The 15,394-nt window shown below is 44.3% G+C and overlaps 1 protein-coding gene across 10 annotated transcripts in view; it reads left to right on the plus strand.

Annotated features, from left to right (window-relative positions):
- Positions 1-449: 449 nt before the first annotated feature.
- The window catches only part of SDG37 (SET domain group 37), a 28,386-nt gene continuing 13,441 nt past the window's right edge, over positions 450-15,394 (plus strand). For 4 of the 10 annotated variants that reach the window (XM_087393844.1, XM_087393846.1, XM_087393841.1 and 1 more), the window contains exons 1-2: positions 450-669; positions 4,024-4,178. In XM_087393844.1, coding sequence (XP_087249970.1) covers positions 558-669; positions 4,024-4,178 — 267 coding nt within the window. In that variant the 5' untranslated portion in view covers positions 450-557. Of the gene's footprint in view, positions 670-810; positions 1,003-2,861; positions 3,015-4,023; positions 4,179-15,394 lie in introns of those variants that run through there. The other 6 variants (XM_087393845.1, XM_087393842.1, XM_087393848.1 and 3 more) reach the window with 5 other exon arrangements.

Here is a 15,394-nt window from a genome sequence, read left to right on the forward strand (position 1 = left end):
CTACAACCACAAGACTCAAGATTGAAGTCATTTTAATAACAGGAGATAATATTTCATCAAAGTCTATACCTTTCTTCTGTGCAAACCCCTTTATAACAAACCTCGCCTTGTACCTCCGTTTTTATAGCAAAGAGTCCATTTCCTCTTTCATGCCTTGCTTCCACTCCTTTTTGGATTGTATCTGCATTGCTTCTTCAGATGTTTTTGGTTCATGAAAATCAATCAACAGAACTTAATTGAAAGAAAGGGAAAATCGATCAGGCGATCTACTTACCCTCGTAGACCTTCTGAGTGCACCTGGAAGAATTTGAAGTTCTTGCTACTATTGCTACGCATTCTCATTTTTTGCAACCTTTGGAATTTCATCTCCTGTGATTTCATCAAATAAAATTTATAGCGCCCTAAATACTTCTTCACCCTTGGGCTCTTAGGACTCGTGAACTTGGGACTCTTGCTCTTGGACTACCGCACCACCCAAGTATTCAAGGGAAAGTGCTTGGCTTAGGATGAATAGTGCATAGCGCCTTCCCTGACTTGTATACTCGTCCAAGGGCATCATGGAAGATCGCTCTCCGCCTCTGCAACCTGCATTCGCAGCTAGAGGATTGAACTTGGGCTCCCTACCTGAGAAAGGGCGTTGCTTGTTTGCAGCTCGACATTTCTCTCGAGGCACTGTCTTCCCAACCTTTCATTTTAATTAAACTTTAGTATTTGCCATAATCTTATTTTATTTTTATGGCTTGAAGGCAGAGAGGGGGTGAGGTCTCTTTTAATGCACGTTTTAAAGTTGTCTTCTTGTTCTGCTTACAGTGGTTACCTTATGATCACGTTTACTTCTCCTCCATTGTTTCCACACCGTTTAATTTCGCTGCATGTTGATGAGAATGTTGGGCTCTTTTTACCCTCAAAGTGGATGCCGCTCCTTTTTGCCTCAAAGTGTAGCAACGTCCCGTTTACCAACGCTGGCTACTTTCTTCATGTAATTGTTGCCATTTATGATAGGTAATATTAGTTCAAGAAAGCGATTTGCTACTTTCTTCATGTAATTCTGCCATTTACGATAGGCAATATTAGTTCAGAAAGCAAGTGTTGCTCGCAGAATTATTTGAATAATGCTTCATTCATTCTCTTTATTCTATTTTGGCAGTCCACCTAACTGTTTTGAAGTTTTGCCTCTTGGCTTTTCAACACTCATTTGTTAGGCTTGTTCTCAAGAAGTTAAATATCAGAATCATGAAAATATTTTATTGCTTACGTCCAAGGTCTCACAAGTTTTTGTAGTAGGCTTTTTTGCATGTGACAATTTCCATCTGCTGATTAATCATTGCTGATGCAACATAATTGTCTTTATGATGGAACTCCAACATGCTTGCTCCCCTTAGTAACATGATGCTCAAAGTCAGCAGGGTATCCTTGGAAAATCATGTGGTTTCCTTACCACTTCTCTGCATAACCACCACTTCTCTATATAACCATCATAATATAAGTTATTGTTGTTGTGGGCATTGAATCATAGGCATCGAATTTGTAGATCCCTATAATGGAGGACATACATGCGTATTGAAATGATAAGGTAACAAACAATTACGCAACGTTAAGTGGTACAACCTATGTTGGATGACACAAAACTAAACGTGGGGTAATATAAGGTCAGTGCTTTGGAATATATGTGCATGTAACAATGCCACACGTGCATGAGTAGCACATGTTGGGTTATAGTATGCCACACAAGCCATTCTCACCCATTAGTGCTACATGCTTTAATTATATATGAACATGCAGGAAAGGACACGCTTAAGTGGAGTATATCTCTAAAAAACGATTTTCATGTTGTCTAGGGGTGTTGAAGGTTAACGAGTCATCAGTTCACCATCGTTTATGACTTCCTTGGATAGAGTATAAAGATTGCTTTCCCATTGACTAAGGGGTGAAAAAACTGCAATAAGCGTGTTGTAAGTTGGAATGGGAATTTAAGTCACCATTGCATCTATGCTAGCCGTTGTTGATCCTAACAAGCTATTTGTGATTGAGATGAATGCTAGTGTTTTTGTTGTATGTGCCGCTCTATTTCAAGATGGAGACCCATCGTTGCCTTCTAAAGTAAAAAGTTAGATGATGCTCAATCATCACACTTAGTAAAAGGAATTGTATGTAGTAATACATGCCTTGAAAGTATGGAGACATTATTTGTATTGATTGAGTTTGGAGGTTTTAGTTGATCATGAATCTGTTAGGCATTTTTGTAACTAGCCCAACTTAAGTGGCAGAAAAGCAAATTGGCAGAGTTGATGCAATACATCGATTTTGAGGTTAGATACCAAAAGGATAGCCAAAGTCGAGTAGGATTGGAGAAGCTATTGTGGTAAGCTTTGTTCAAATTGAATCAGATCTCTATCATTTTCTAAAAAGCCTATGCAAGATTGATGGATATTTGGGTTAGATGTGAGAGAACTTCCAAGAGGGAAGCTCTAGAGTAAACAAAGATTCTCAAGCTAATGAGAATGAGGCTAAGAAATTTTCCAATTTGAAGTGGATTGTTGTTCTGAAGGGTAAGATCTGGATATTTGATAGGGATGACATAGTGAAGAAGTTTTAATATGAATGTCACGACAATAGAATTGCTAGTCATCTTGGTATATAGAGAACCTATGATTTCATAAAGCGGAATTACTACTATTTTAGATTGAAACTTAGATGACATGAGCTGGCATGCTAGCTCCATGCATGCTTCATGGATGGGGCTTTCGTGGTATGTATTGTGGCTGTGATCTTCTCTTTAGGTCTTTACACTTGATGAGATGCTGTAGGAGGCTGATGACAGCCAGAGATGCCCAACGTTAGACATGTTGTTATGGCGGCAGCTCTGTTGTGGAGGCTAGACCTCTTCCCTACAACACCAGGAGCTGCAATCTATGATACTCGACGTCCACGGACAGATGCAGCAGTTGCAAGATCATTGGCTAATTTAGGCATCTTTGATGGATGCAATTTTTTTAGCCTCATAGATCCTTGAGGTTTCCTTCCTTTCTACCTTTCTTCCTTTTTCTCCCTCTGCAGTACCTTTTTTTTTCCATGTCTCTTTTTGGAATTCTTTCCCCTTTTTCTGTTAAAAGTTGAAGGCATTTGGATACTATGATAGGTTAAGATTTTCTTCACTTTTTAGGGTTTCTTTGCTTTTACCTTGTACCATTCCGCTTGCATTCTGACCAAATTTTGATTGCTCAGGTTGCTTTTAAAAAATCACTGCTTAGTTTGGTTGTTCTTCCAGTTTGTTTTTAGAGTAGTTACATGGTTGTTTATATGTTGTGCCATTTTGCCAAGTTTGATGCATGTTTCAAGGTTTCAGACAACATAAGAGACTTGAGCAACGGAGGCTTATTTCTTCACTCTCTAACTTGTGTGTGTGGATGCGCATGTGTGTGCACCCACCACTCACACACTTTCCTCTTCTCCTAGCCCTCGCCCTTCCCCCCTTCTTCAGTCCTTGCTTGATAACATGCTGTCACATCATTCCTAGCATTAGGCATCAAGTCTATGAAAGGGATTCTGAATCTGTTAAAAGGCACCTGCATTTGGATACTCTGATATGTTAATATTTTCTTCACTTTTTAGGGTTGCTATACTTTTGCCTTGTTCATATATCGGCCTTCACTTGCATTAGTTTGGTTGTTTTTCAGTATGTTTTTTATGAGTGAGTTATATGGTTATTTCTATCTTTTGTACCATTTGGTCAAATGTGATGCATCATTCAAGGTTCCCTGGACATATTAGTTTTATACCTCTGCAAGCCGTAATTGTTTTAATAAAGCCTTTGATTTTGTGGGCTGGCTTTTTAGGATAAGTTTGCATTCTGTCTGGATTCAGGGATATAAATGTGTTTGCATTTTTTCTCAGTTGTGAATCCGAGTATAGCCTAGAATTAGTGAACTGCATGTTTGAGTCCGAGATGTCTTTGTCAAAGCAGTCGTGAGATAAGAGCTTCATTCTTGAAAGAAGAGCTTATGTTGCATGCATACTTCACAGGTGAGGTACTTCTGGAGCAAAGTCCCTATGTGGCAGTTTTGAATACAGACATGGACAAAAGATGTGATGGGTGCTTCAGGGAAGGGCTGAGCTACAAACGTTGTTCCTCTTGCAAGGCAGTCTGGTATTGCAGCATCGCATGTCAGGTATGCACTGTAATGGGGATTACACTAAAGCTCCCTACCTGCTTGAGACAAAGGGAAATTAATATGGAAGGTTTAAGGATACAAAGAGAATTGAAAGGATTCAGTGTCTGAGAATGAGGGTCGATGGCCCACATGTGAGCCTTCGAATGAGGAGAACAGAGGGGCTTGACACCTGCTGTAGGGTTAGGGTTTGTGGCTGCCAAAAGGGCAGCACATGGACTGCCATGTGGGCAGTGGATCCAGACAGGACGTCTCATAGTGGGGCAAAGAAGGAGGTCCCTTCCTTTTATGCATGTTCTCTGTTATTGTCATTTTTTGAAATTACAAAGCTATAGAACACTTTCATAGGTTCCGTCAAGTTTAGCTAAAATGAAGGGCAGAAGTATTTTAGCAAGACTCATAGTTGGGTGAATAGAATTTTCATGGATGCCATACATGGGATGACACCCTTTGAGAAGCTTTATGGTTAGAAGTGAACCTTGGCATATTTGAAGGTGTTTGGCTGCGTTTGTTATGTGCACGTGCCTAATGAGATAAGAAAGAAAATGGAGCCAGGGGCTGTAAATGTTGGGATACCCATCTGAGAGAAAATTATATAAATGCTATGATCCCACTGTTGGAAAGGTCACCTCCCCATCTGTAAGCCCCCAAATGAGGAGAGCATGGGGGAGGGAGACCTAGGGCAAGATCTGCCCAGAAAAGAAAAAGCAAAGTACTTGGACTCATCAAAGTGGCTGCAACACATGGCGTCAAGACCATGGCAAATGACAATGCATACATGGCATGGATTTGGCCTGGAAGACGCAGACCTAGAGCAGCACAAGATGGCGGGGTATCCCGGGGTACAGGCACACTGTTGGAAAGGTCACCTCCCCATCTGTAAGCCCCCAAATGAGGAGAGCATGGGGGAGGGAGACCTAGGGCAAGATCTGCCCAGAAAAGAAAAAGCAAAGTACTTGGACTCATCAAAGTGGCTGCAACACATGGCGTCAAGACCATGGCAAATGACAATGCATACATGGCATGGATTTGGCCTGGAAGACGCAGACCTAGAGCAGCACAAGATGGCGGGGTATCCCGGGGTACAGGCACACATGAGGCGAGCTGTTTGGCGAGGCTTTGTGGGCAGGCACTGTTAGAGGTCAACATCTCCTGATGTTACCTTGAGAGAGAGGGCCTTGCTTACGGGTGTGCCCGCCTAGTGAGTGAGTGTAGTGTAGAGAGTGAGGGCCTGTGTTGTGGGTGTGCCCCCCCCCCCCCCCCCCCCCCCCCCGTGAGAGTAGGTTAGTGTGGCTGTTGAGTGCCTCATGCATTGCCACAGATGCCATGGAGGTTCCCAAGCGCGGTACGGAGATGTGTGGGCAGGTATGCCCTGTGGGGCTGCCCTTTAGGCGCCTCTTAGAGCCCTATTTATGGGCTTTGGAGCAGAGGGTGGACCGACCTGCAGGTCAGACACCTTGCTCCCTCCATGGGCTGGGGGCTTGAGCCCTCTTTATAGGGCAGTATGCAGCCCATAGGTGGGTCGGCCCACAGACTGCATGGGGTCTCGGCCTCCCTTTCATGAGCTGGTCGGTGCCCTAGGAGGCTGGCCGACTAGGGGAGGCTGAGCTATATATATGCTCCCCCCTCCCCTCATTTCTTAGTTCAGTTTGGTGCCTGGTGGAGTAGTATAGCCAGCCCAGTGTAGCACCTCAGGAGCGGGGTTGTGGAGTAGTCGTTGCACTCCTTGTGCCTCCTTTTGTTGTGGTTGTTGAGCTGTCCGGTTGAGCTCTCGAGCAGCCTGTTTGTTCCGAGGTTTTCCCCCAGTTGTTTCTCCAGAGATCACTTGCAGTTCTCTTGTGCCTCTCTCTCCTTTCTCTCCTCCTCAATGTGGTGTGTGCGTGAGGCGTGCTCTCTCTCTCTCTCTCTCTCTCTCTCTCTCTCTCTCTCCCTCTTCCGTTCATTTCCACTGCACTTCTCACAAGCACATGGCCTGCAACATGCCTAAGAAATGGCGCAATGATGGTTGGGCTGGTTATAGCCAGCCAACCAGGCCTGGTTGAAGGCTGGACCAAGGGCTGAGCCCTGCACAAAGTAATGGGGCAGGCAGCAGCTCAAAGGGCCTGGCATTGGCCCTTATATAGGGCTGAGAAGGCAGCCAACCAGCCAACCATCTGGTCAGTTGGTTGGGGCTGCAACCAACCAGGCCAGTCGGCTCATTTAGGGCTGGCTGGTCTGTCAGTTTGACAGGGCGCTTTGTCCCTATAAAAAGAGGCATTTGGGCCTCATAACTGTAACCGTAGGTGTCACTGTAGACGAGACTTGCTGCTTTATGACGTAGATCCGTCCTACGAGACCACCCATCGATCTCCATGGATGAGGATCTCACCCCCCTACAGGTAGAGGAGAGACACACTCTGTTATAGCAGCGAGATCAGGCCCGGAAGGATGGGAAGTGGGTGGTAGTACGAGATGGGCAACTCCTCCTTATAGGCCTTCGTTGGGCACAGGGCCCTCTCCCACATAGGGGGGTGGGGTCTATGGGACTCAGACATCCGAGACCCTATCCTACAGCATTTGAAACTGTAATGGTACCTTATGGTGAGAACCAAGGAATTTCTCAGCATCCTATACAGGTCATGACATAGTCTTCTATACATAGACACATCAGAATCCAAAGCATCTTCTACCAGTGGCCAGTGGCTATACTTGGGAGGCAGCCTACAGAGATATTGGAGGAGTACGAGGGTCCAATGGAGTAGCAGTTCTCTATAGGTCTTCTCTTTTGGGGGCCATCTTAGTAGAGAAGAGAGACTCACACTCTAGATTTCTCTGGATCCGGATTTGACACACGGAAAGCGAGGACTTGTTCATAGCAGTATGTTACTTTCCCCCGAGACATCACACTTTGCCGAAGATGTCCGAGAGGAGACTGAGACATCACCGTACACAGCTCTCTATTAGGATATCGTTGATTTTTGGAGTCGTGGGGAAGTCCTCTTGGTTGGGGACTTCAACGTGAGGACAAGGGCACGTTAGGTATCACTCCTTGACTTCAGAGATGATTCTATTATGTTACCAGACATTGACCTAGAGGATGCAGGTTTGCTACGAGTCTCAGCAGACAGGTGAGCCCCTATCACATCTTATGGGCAGGCATTGCTAGATCTTAGCAAGATGCATGATCTCATTATTTATAATGGTCTTGATAGATGGCCATTCTCGGGTGGTTTTACTTGCTTCTCTCATGGAGGGGGCTCTAGTGCCATTGACTACATCATGGGATCCCCTGCCTTTGCCTCCCACATCACTGACTTTTCTGTCACACTACTACTTCCTGGGGTTGACCACACTTATCTCTTCTTCCATATCTCCATACCCGCCTCGCAGTATCCTTCACCCCTCCGATCATTCATAGCACTTATCAAGACATACATTTCAACTGTAGTCTTTCACTTAGGTACTCAGCACGCCTTTATAGCTCCTCACATATATTGACTTCATACCCCTACTAAAGGATCACGCCGAAGTTTGTCATCCATAGAACTAGCTAGAAAGTTATGAGAGCAGCCACTGTCGATGAGGATAGTGACCGTTGTTCCACGAATCGATCCTTGAACACAAAGTACTTGAGTGGCCAGGGAAGGTTCGGGGTTGCTGGCAAGGCTCAGGTGGATGGTATTTGCCATTCGAATAGCTTTGCCTTTCTTGTCTTGTGCTGGGGTAGCATCTTCTGTTTGGGAAGTGCTAGGTTCCATATTGGAATTTTGCTTTGGTCGCTTGGGACAATCGAACCATCTATGGTCGCCTGTACAGATGGTACAAAGTCCTTTTGTGCTGGAGTTGTTCTTCTTGTCAGTGGCCGCACCTTTATGTTGGGGATGATGGTGATGACTTTGTGAAGAAGAAGAGGCGCGATCCTTGGAGGAGTGCTGCTGTTGGAATCCAACATACGATTTCTGAGACTTCTGGGGATCTTGAGACTGTCGCTGACCTTGATTACCCGAGTTTTTTCTAAACCTGGGGTTATCTTGAGGGCGAGTACCTTTGGCCAATGTAGAGTTCTGTGTTCTATTAACACTCTGCTTCCCTGTGTTTTGGAAATCTGTTATGCGCTCTGTGTAAGCAATAGCGCCAACTGTGATGGTGATGTTTGCTTTAAGGACATCAATGCGTAACGAGGGATTTAGGCCTAAGATGAAAGCATGAACGCGATCATCATCAGTTAACCCATCAATCTCCAGCACCAATGTGGTGAACTGAGAGATGCAGGAAAACAAGGCCTGTTTGCTCCAATTGTCGGAGTTTTGAATGTGCTTGGAAGTCCGCATTGGCAGGTATGAACTGCTTACGGAGCACGTGTTCAAAACATTCCCAGGTTAACACACTTTTTCCGTCCTTTAAGCGTCTTAGCCACCATAGAAAAGCTGTATCCTTGAGGAGGGAGGCTGCCAAGGCAATCTTTTTGCCTTCAGTGAGGTCAACAGTATCAAAGTACATGCGCAATTGTGCGAGCCATTGGTCAACTGTTCGGCGATTTCGTTGACCAGTGTAGGCTTCCGGAAGTCTAATGTCAAGTCTTTTAGTTTTGGAAGCTTGGAGTAAACGGCACGAAGTTCAGTGTTTTCTACCTCTGGTGGGAATGAGTCCACATAGTCGTCTGGTTGCGTCACGTCATCCTCTGTATGTGTGGTACTGCGAGAATATGGAGTTGTTGGACTTTCTGGACCAAGTCAGAGATGGTGTCCTGAAGTTGGGAAATTTGAAGTTGAAGTAGTGCTTCGCCTTGTAAGTTGACTTCAGGGCTCTTTTTTGGACTTGAGTCGCTTATCTCCGGAGAGGCTGCACGCGAGTGTTGCGACATATCCGAGGTCCCTGTGAGAAAAGCACAAACCTGCGCTCTAGTTTGTACCATTCCTACACCATTCCTAGAAGAAGATTCGGGCTGCTCCCTGAGGTTGCTCATGTTGGAGGGGGCAGGAGAAGCAGGATGGAATCACCCGTGGAAATCTGGTAAAGGAGGTCCTGGTCTGAGGTAACATTGGTGATGCCGAAATGGGTGTTACTACACGTGAAAGTACAGGGGTAGGTTGCAGAGTCCACGGATTTGAGAAAGGATAAGGAGCTGCTATCGGAAGTGGAGGATATCTAGGAGAAGGAGTGCCTTCGGAGTGTAAATACTGTCTTGGGGAAGGTACAACCTGTATAGGAGGATATCTGGGAGCTGAAGGAGGTGGAGAGTACCCTGGAGATGCTGAAGCTGAGGGGTAAAAGTCTCTCCAAAGATGGACAGCAAACTCGTGAGGAATATCGGGTTCTGGGTATCTTCGTGTCTCGTGGAACACAACTTGGACTGTGCTGAGGAAGTAATGTAACTGAGGTGCCTCACGCAGAAGGTATAGGATGTGGTCCAAATCACTAGAAGGGCACGTGACGCAGAAGACCCACGATGCAAAAGCTCCGAAATGGGTTGGTTGTGCAATTTGAACACGTTATTGTGTGGTAGATGATGCTTGAGGTGTCCTTGAAGGGACGGGTGAATTACCAGGGGTTTCCATGCTTTAAAGAAGCGGCCTTCATTTGCTGTAATTTGATAATAAGCGTCAAATGACAATATGAAAGAGAATCCTTAGCAATAGAATGGAAAGAATCCACCTGGCATAGATTTAATCTGCCAATTAGTTGCGTAGAAAAGGCCTGCAGATCTCTGTCCGGAGGTCCATGTTGCTGTCCTTGCAAATCCACATGGATGTGTGAACCAAAAATAGGTGCCGGGTAGACTTTCGAGGCAGATAGGGGCGTTGGCAAAGGCTGGGTGCAGAAAAGGTAGATTTCCTGCGTTGATTTCAGAGAAAAAGTACCTGTGGGGTGCGAGGAGCAGATCTTGGCCTGGCTGGTCAGGATTGGAAGGCAGCAACAGGGCGCTTTTCACAGGCTGTCTGCATCGCGATAGAGGGGCTGAACCGCTGCTGAGCAAAAAGGCAGGTATGGTGGCGAAAAAGGGGGCAGGCTGCTTGCTTGTGGCGAAACAGGCTGCGAGCTTCCAAGGCTGAATTGCGGCAGCCAGGGCAGTGATCTGGCGCTGCAGGACTGGCAGGAACCCAGGGCAGCAAACCGGCGGGGAGGGGGACTGCGTATGGCGTGGAAAGAGGGCTGCGTAGGGAGGCGAGCCAAAATGACGAATTTCCGTACGGCATCAAACGTGAATCGTCATTTTGTGTGTGGCTGCCTAGGTTGGGTGGTTGCCAAAAATTAAATTGTGGGTTTAATTAACCCTTGGGTAGTCTAGGGTAAGACCTAAGGTATGGGGCTGGGTTTTTTCCTTTTTAGCCCCTCTAGGTACCCTTTTTTAAGGTGCTTGGTGCCAAAAGGTGTGCCTATTCTAAGGGGTGTGACCCTTGGAATAGGTGCACCTTTTCATGAAGGGGTGTGACCCTGTTTTCAAAAGGGGTGTCCCCACATGAAGAGGTGTGTCCTTTTTTCCACGATGGGGTGTGTCCCTTGGGTGAGGAGTCAAAACTCTTCATCAAAAGGTGTGTCCGATGGTGGAAAAGGTGCATCCCTTGGTTTTGGGACAGCCCAAGCACATGAAAAGACACGATTTTTGTCGTGTCCATTTACATCAACTCGTGATGTGTGGGAGATGGAGAGGCCATTGATGACTTTAGGTAGGGTTGGTGCTAAAAATTTTTACGCTCAAAGGTGTGTACTCCAAAGTGTATGTGCATGAAGAGGTGTGTACCCCTTGTGAAGGGTGTGACCCTTGATGAGAGGGTACATTACAATAGGAGTGTCTCTTCAATAGAGTGTCTCTTGTGAAGGGTTGTGCCTCATAGGAAGTGTCCCGTTGAAAGGGCATACCCTTCCACAAGTGTCCATTCATCAAACCATCCATAAGTCTAGATATAGAGAAAGGAATACGTCACAGATCGTGACATTCTTCCTCTTTTCATTAGGCCATCCACCATGGGCTGTCATATGATTTGATTTTCCTGAATCTGTGTGATACGTTCGAATGCACCTTCCTCCATCAGCCGTCACTGTGATTGGTTTAGGAACTAGCTACCACTCCGTCAACCATGCAAATTATTTCCTCAAAGATGAAATCTGCATTCCTTATCTGCATCAGCCTCAGCAAATTGTTGCTCCACACAGCTTTGATACGAAATAACACATAACAAAATTAAAGTCACTGTCTTCTTAGGACATCATGGATGATTTCGTAAAGAATCTCCTCCCAGCCTTGCTGTGCAGTACAAACTCATGTTTCGAATAATTCATGCATTGCAGTTCACGTGTATTTTCTGCAAAGCCTCCTCTCCCTAGAGAAGTCGACAATGCCACCATTACTTAAGGCTCCACTTAGATGCCCCCTTTTTATCCCTTCTTGGGATTCTTTAAAAGCATTTGCCCCTAGGCACAATTTCTATATAGGAACACCTTGGCCTTTAGCCTTTAGACTCACCTAGTCATGCAAATCACCTCACCGACAACCTTGACATTAAACCACTTCAATCCTTTACATGAAGCGCAATACATATTATTTACAATTGTTGGTCCTTTAAAGGGGAAAGTGCTGCCTAACCCTTCTAACGTCATCTTACCTCAGCTTGAGCATAACAGATGGACTTTATATTTCAAAACATTTCGATAAAGTTCCTGGTAGGTGCAACTTCAGATTCTCCTATAATGGATAGAGAAACAAAGAATGATTTCTCATCTCAACTTTAGCCATGAACAATTGTAAATGGCAATAATATTGGTATGCATCATAAGGTATTTACAAAAAACGTTTATATGTAAGTCCACTATGTCTTTTGTCACCTGACCACAACCATAAGGCTAGGTTGATGGGTCCACTAGGAGGAAGGGACACATGAGAAGAAGAGGAGCGATATAAGGTCTTTGCTTTTAGATTTTCCCACACAAAATTTAGTGTTTTCTCTCTTCTATGTTTTTCCTACATAAGGACTGCTCAGTCCCTCCCTCATTCATTTGACTGGTGTCAATTTGGGAGTGGACCTCCAACCTATTGCCGCTTTGGAAAAAAAATCAAAATCATGCACCGAGTTCATTTACAGTGCATTTTCCAATCCTACTATTTTACATAAGGAAATAATATATGAAATCGCAAACTTTTTAACCTTTCTCACGGACTATCACCATTGCCTTTGCTCAAAAGCAATGCAATGACTTTCACCAGCGTGCTCAACGCGAAGCCACCTACAAGACCAGCATTATGAAGGGGCGAATTACGAAAGGACTGTTTGCCTTATCTGCCTCTGGCCTTCCACAACAGCCAAAGAGTGGCAGGACATAAAGCCTCTTCATCCATTTGTGGTCTTCAAAGATAGTTGTACTTTGCACCATAAAGCAGCCCTTCGAATACGAAATGTGGAACCTTTTTCACTCTGAGGCCCTTCTTGGTTCCCTTGGAAACATGTATTACAGCTTGTACCCTTATCCAAGGCAATGTAATAAAGAATGTCATTAGGAATGTCTGTCCCATGCCATGGGAACTCTTTCAAGTTCAATAACATCGTACACTGTAGTCACTGCGCATACAAGCATTCCCTGCATGTTGCACATCATAACAATTGCATTTGATAGATACTGCAATGGAATGACAGTAGGCTAGTATGGGTGAGCTTGGCTACTAATTTAGCTAGTCTTTATTTTCAGATGTGGTGCCACCTCACCACTTTGAGGGTTAACCTTTCATAGTCACCATGAAATGTCCATTTCAGAAATATTTCAAAATGAGACATTTCAAATTTTCCTTGAGTGTTAGCTATCATGTATGCCATTTTCCGTACGGCTTAGTAATCTTCAATATGACTACCATTTTTTGTGTGGTGGGGACTAGCCTACAGTAGGATTCCACCCTCTTATACTTTTTCTGTCCTTAGGCCTTTCCCATGGTCTACGTGATACTTGAGATAGTGTTTAATCAGTCACAACCTTGACAGGATGTTGGAAGATGGACTTCACATTGAGTGAAGTTATGAGCCTTTACATTATTGGTAGATTGCAGGATCACCCTCTGCTTGTTTGTAATAATTAGCATGCCCTACATGACTGAGACACTTCCCACATCCGCAGGGCTCTTACATCATCATTACTCATTCGGGACACCTAAGACCTTCAATTTGCCTTAGGGGCGACCCTTGGGATGTTAGGCATTGATGCTTAGCCAGATGAGGAGAGATTGAGATCATGTCGAATTAAACTATGAGGTGTTTCATCCTTGCAACCAACATGCATATGGTCCATTTTTGCTACATTTGCGGCAGATTTTCTACACCTGGAAACTGACGATTGGACCTGGAATATCCCTTGGCATCTGTGATTTGACCTACAGCATGCATCTTGATTTGTGATTTGGTCTGAAGCTCCATCTTTTGCATCTTCTCATCGCTTTTTCCCCCTAAGTACTCCTGGAGGTATTTTTTTCTAACCTACCTTTTCAGTCATAGCTATGAGATCTACCTTAGTTTAATGTTTTCTAGCTATAATTTTCCCGGTTTTCTGTTTTACAACTTAGTAATTCAGCTATAGCTACTAGATTCATAATAGTTTTATGTTTTCTAATGATAGATTCCAAATGTGCTTATGACTAAATATTAGTAGTTTAGACATATTTGATTATTTACATAGTGGTTCAGCTATAGCTTGTAGATTATTAAAACAAAGAAGGAAAAGACAAAGGTGAGAAGATAAAACAATATAAATTTTTAAATGACTCATGGGAGGATTAATATTATCATTGACAATATGGATGCTTTGAAAGATAAAGAAGAGAAGAATGTCTATATAATAAATATAATGGGGATCATAAACCCAAATTACTTATTCAATGCATGAGAAGCCTAGATACTTAGGAGGACAGTACAACAGATGGTGAAGGGATAAGTGTCTAGAGTTATACTGATTTAAAAGGGGTTTCTCTAGAGATCTGTCAGCACAGAATTCCACTTATCCCAGATACAAAGCCTATTAGGATGTGATGATGACAATAATGCCATGCATAGACCATATGTGTGTGTGTGCGCGCACACATTCAAAATTAAGAATATCTGGTGATTACAACAATGGGACCAAAGATTGCAAATTGACTTTGGGTTGATTTCAAAACTGAGAATATATGATCTTCACACAGGACACAGATGCACACATTGGCAAGCATACACATTGGTCAGATTCACCTGCTTGAATATTCGTGATTGTTAGAATTATTGGCATATTCTAGGCAGTTGCCAATGTAATCCATAAGTGAGTTAGGGGCACTTTTCCATCATTAGAGGTTTTTCCCCCTAACCACAGTTAGTGGGTTAGTATGCTTTTGTCACTTGGACAAAACCATCTCCTCATTTGTACTCACCTTATCTTGTCTATTGCATTCTACGTTTTGCTCTGCTCTCTAGCTCACTCTTGCTTCTTGCTCCCTCTCTTTTCAACATTTGGTATCAGAAACCTGCCTTCTCTTTTGGACCTAGAGCCCATCGTCAAACTCCTGCCTCTACTCCTGGACTTCTATTCATCGCTTGCTCCACACAGGAATCCGAACAAAGTCTCGACCTGCTCATTAGTACAATGGTACGAACAGTCATACTATTTTCTGCCGTACATAACGTACATGTCTTGCACCACGCGTCCGTATAGCAAGCACCACATTCAGTCCGTATAGAAGGAGTTATCCACTCGTACATTCCACGCTCAACGCCCATACAGTTGCCATTCCAGGCTCAACGCCTATACAGTTGCCAGTGCCGTACAGAACAATCAGGGCCGTCCGTACAGTATTGGTATTCTGCTGGTACGTTGCCGTACACACTCCGTACAACAGAGCTGCTTCCCTCCGTACACTCTCTATACTTGCACCGCACTGCGCAGCTCCTGTCCGTATGATGTACAAGCTGTACACGCTGCTGTCAGTTCTGTGCATTTCGTCGTACAGGCCGTACATAAGCTGTACCATCCGTACATATACTGTACTGTCAGTTCAGTACTTTTGTAGGCGTCCGTACATTCTACAAGTTTTCCTTGCAGGACCTTCTTGCAGGATTACTTTGCAGCTTTTTCCTTTGTAGGTTCTTCTCTTTTCAAAGAATTTGGGACTTTGGAGTTTTTGCAAGCACATTGCATTTTGTGGACTGCCTTTGTGCAATTTTTGGTCAGACAGTGGAAACAGATTGCAGTTTGTCCAAAAATTTGGGGCTTTTGCAGGCAAAGTGCAATTTTAAAGT

The sequence above is a fragment of the Dipteris shenzhenensis genome, chromosome 22 (genome assembly GCF_047967505.1).
Source record: "Dipteris shenzhenensis isolate YYH24624 ecotype China chromosome 22, Dip_SZ_1.0, whole genome shotgun sequence".
Classification (NCBI taxonomy): domain Eukaryota; kingdom Viridiplantae; phylum Streptophyta; class Polypodiopsida; order Gleicheniales; family Dipteridaceae; genus Dipteris; species Dipteris shenzhenensis.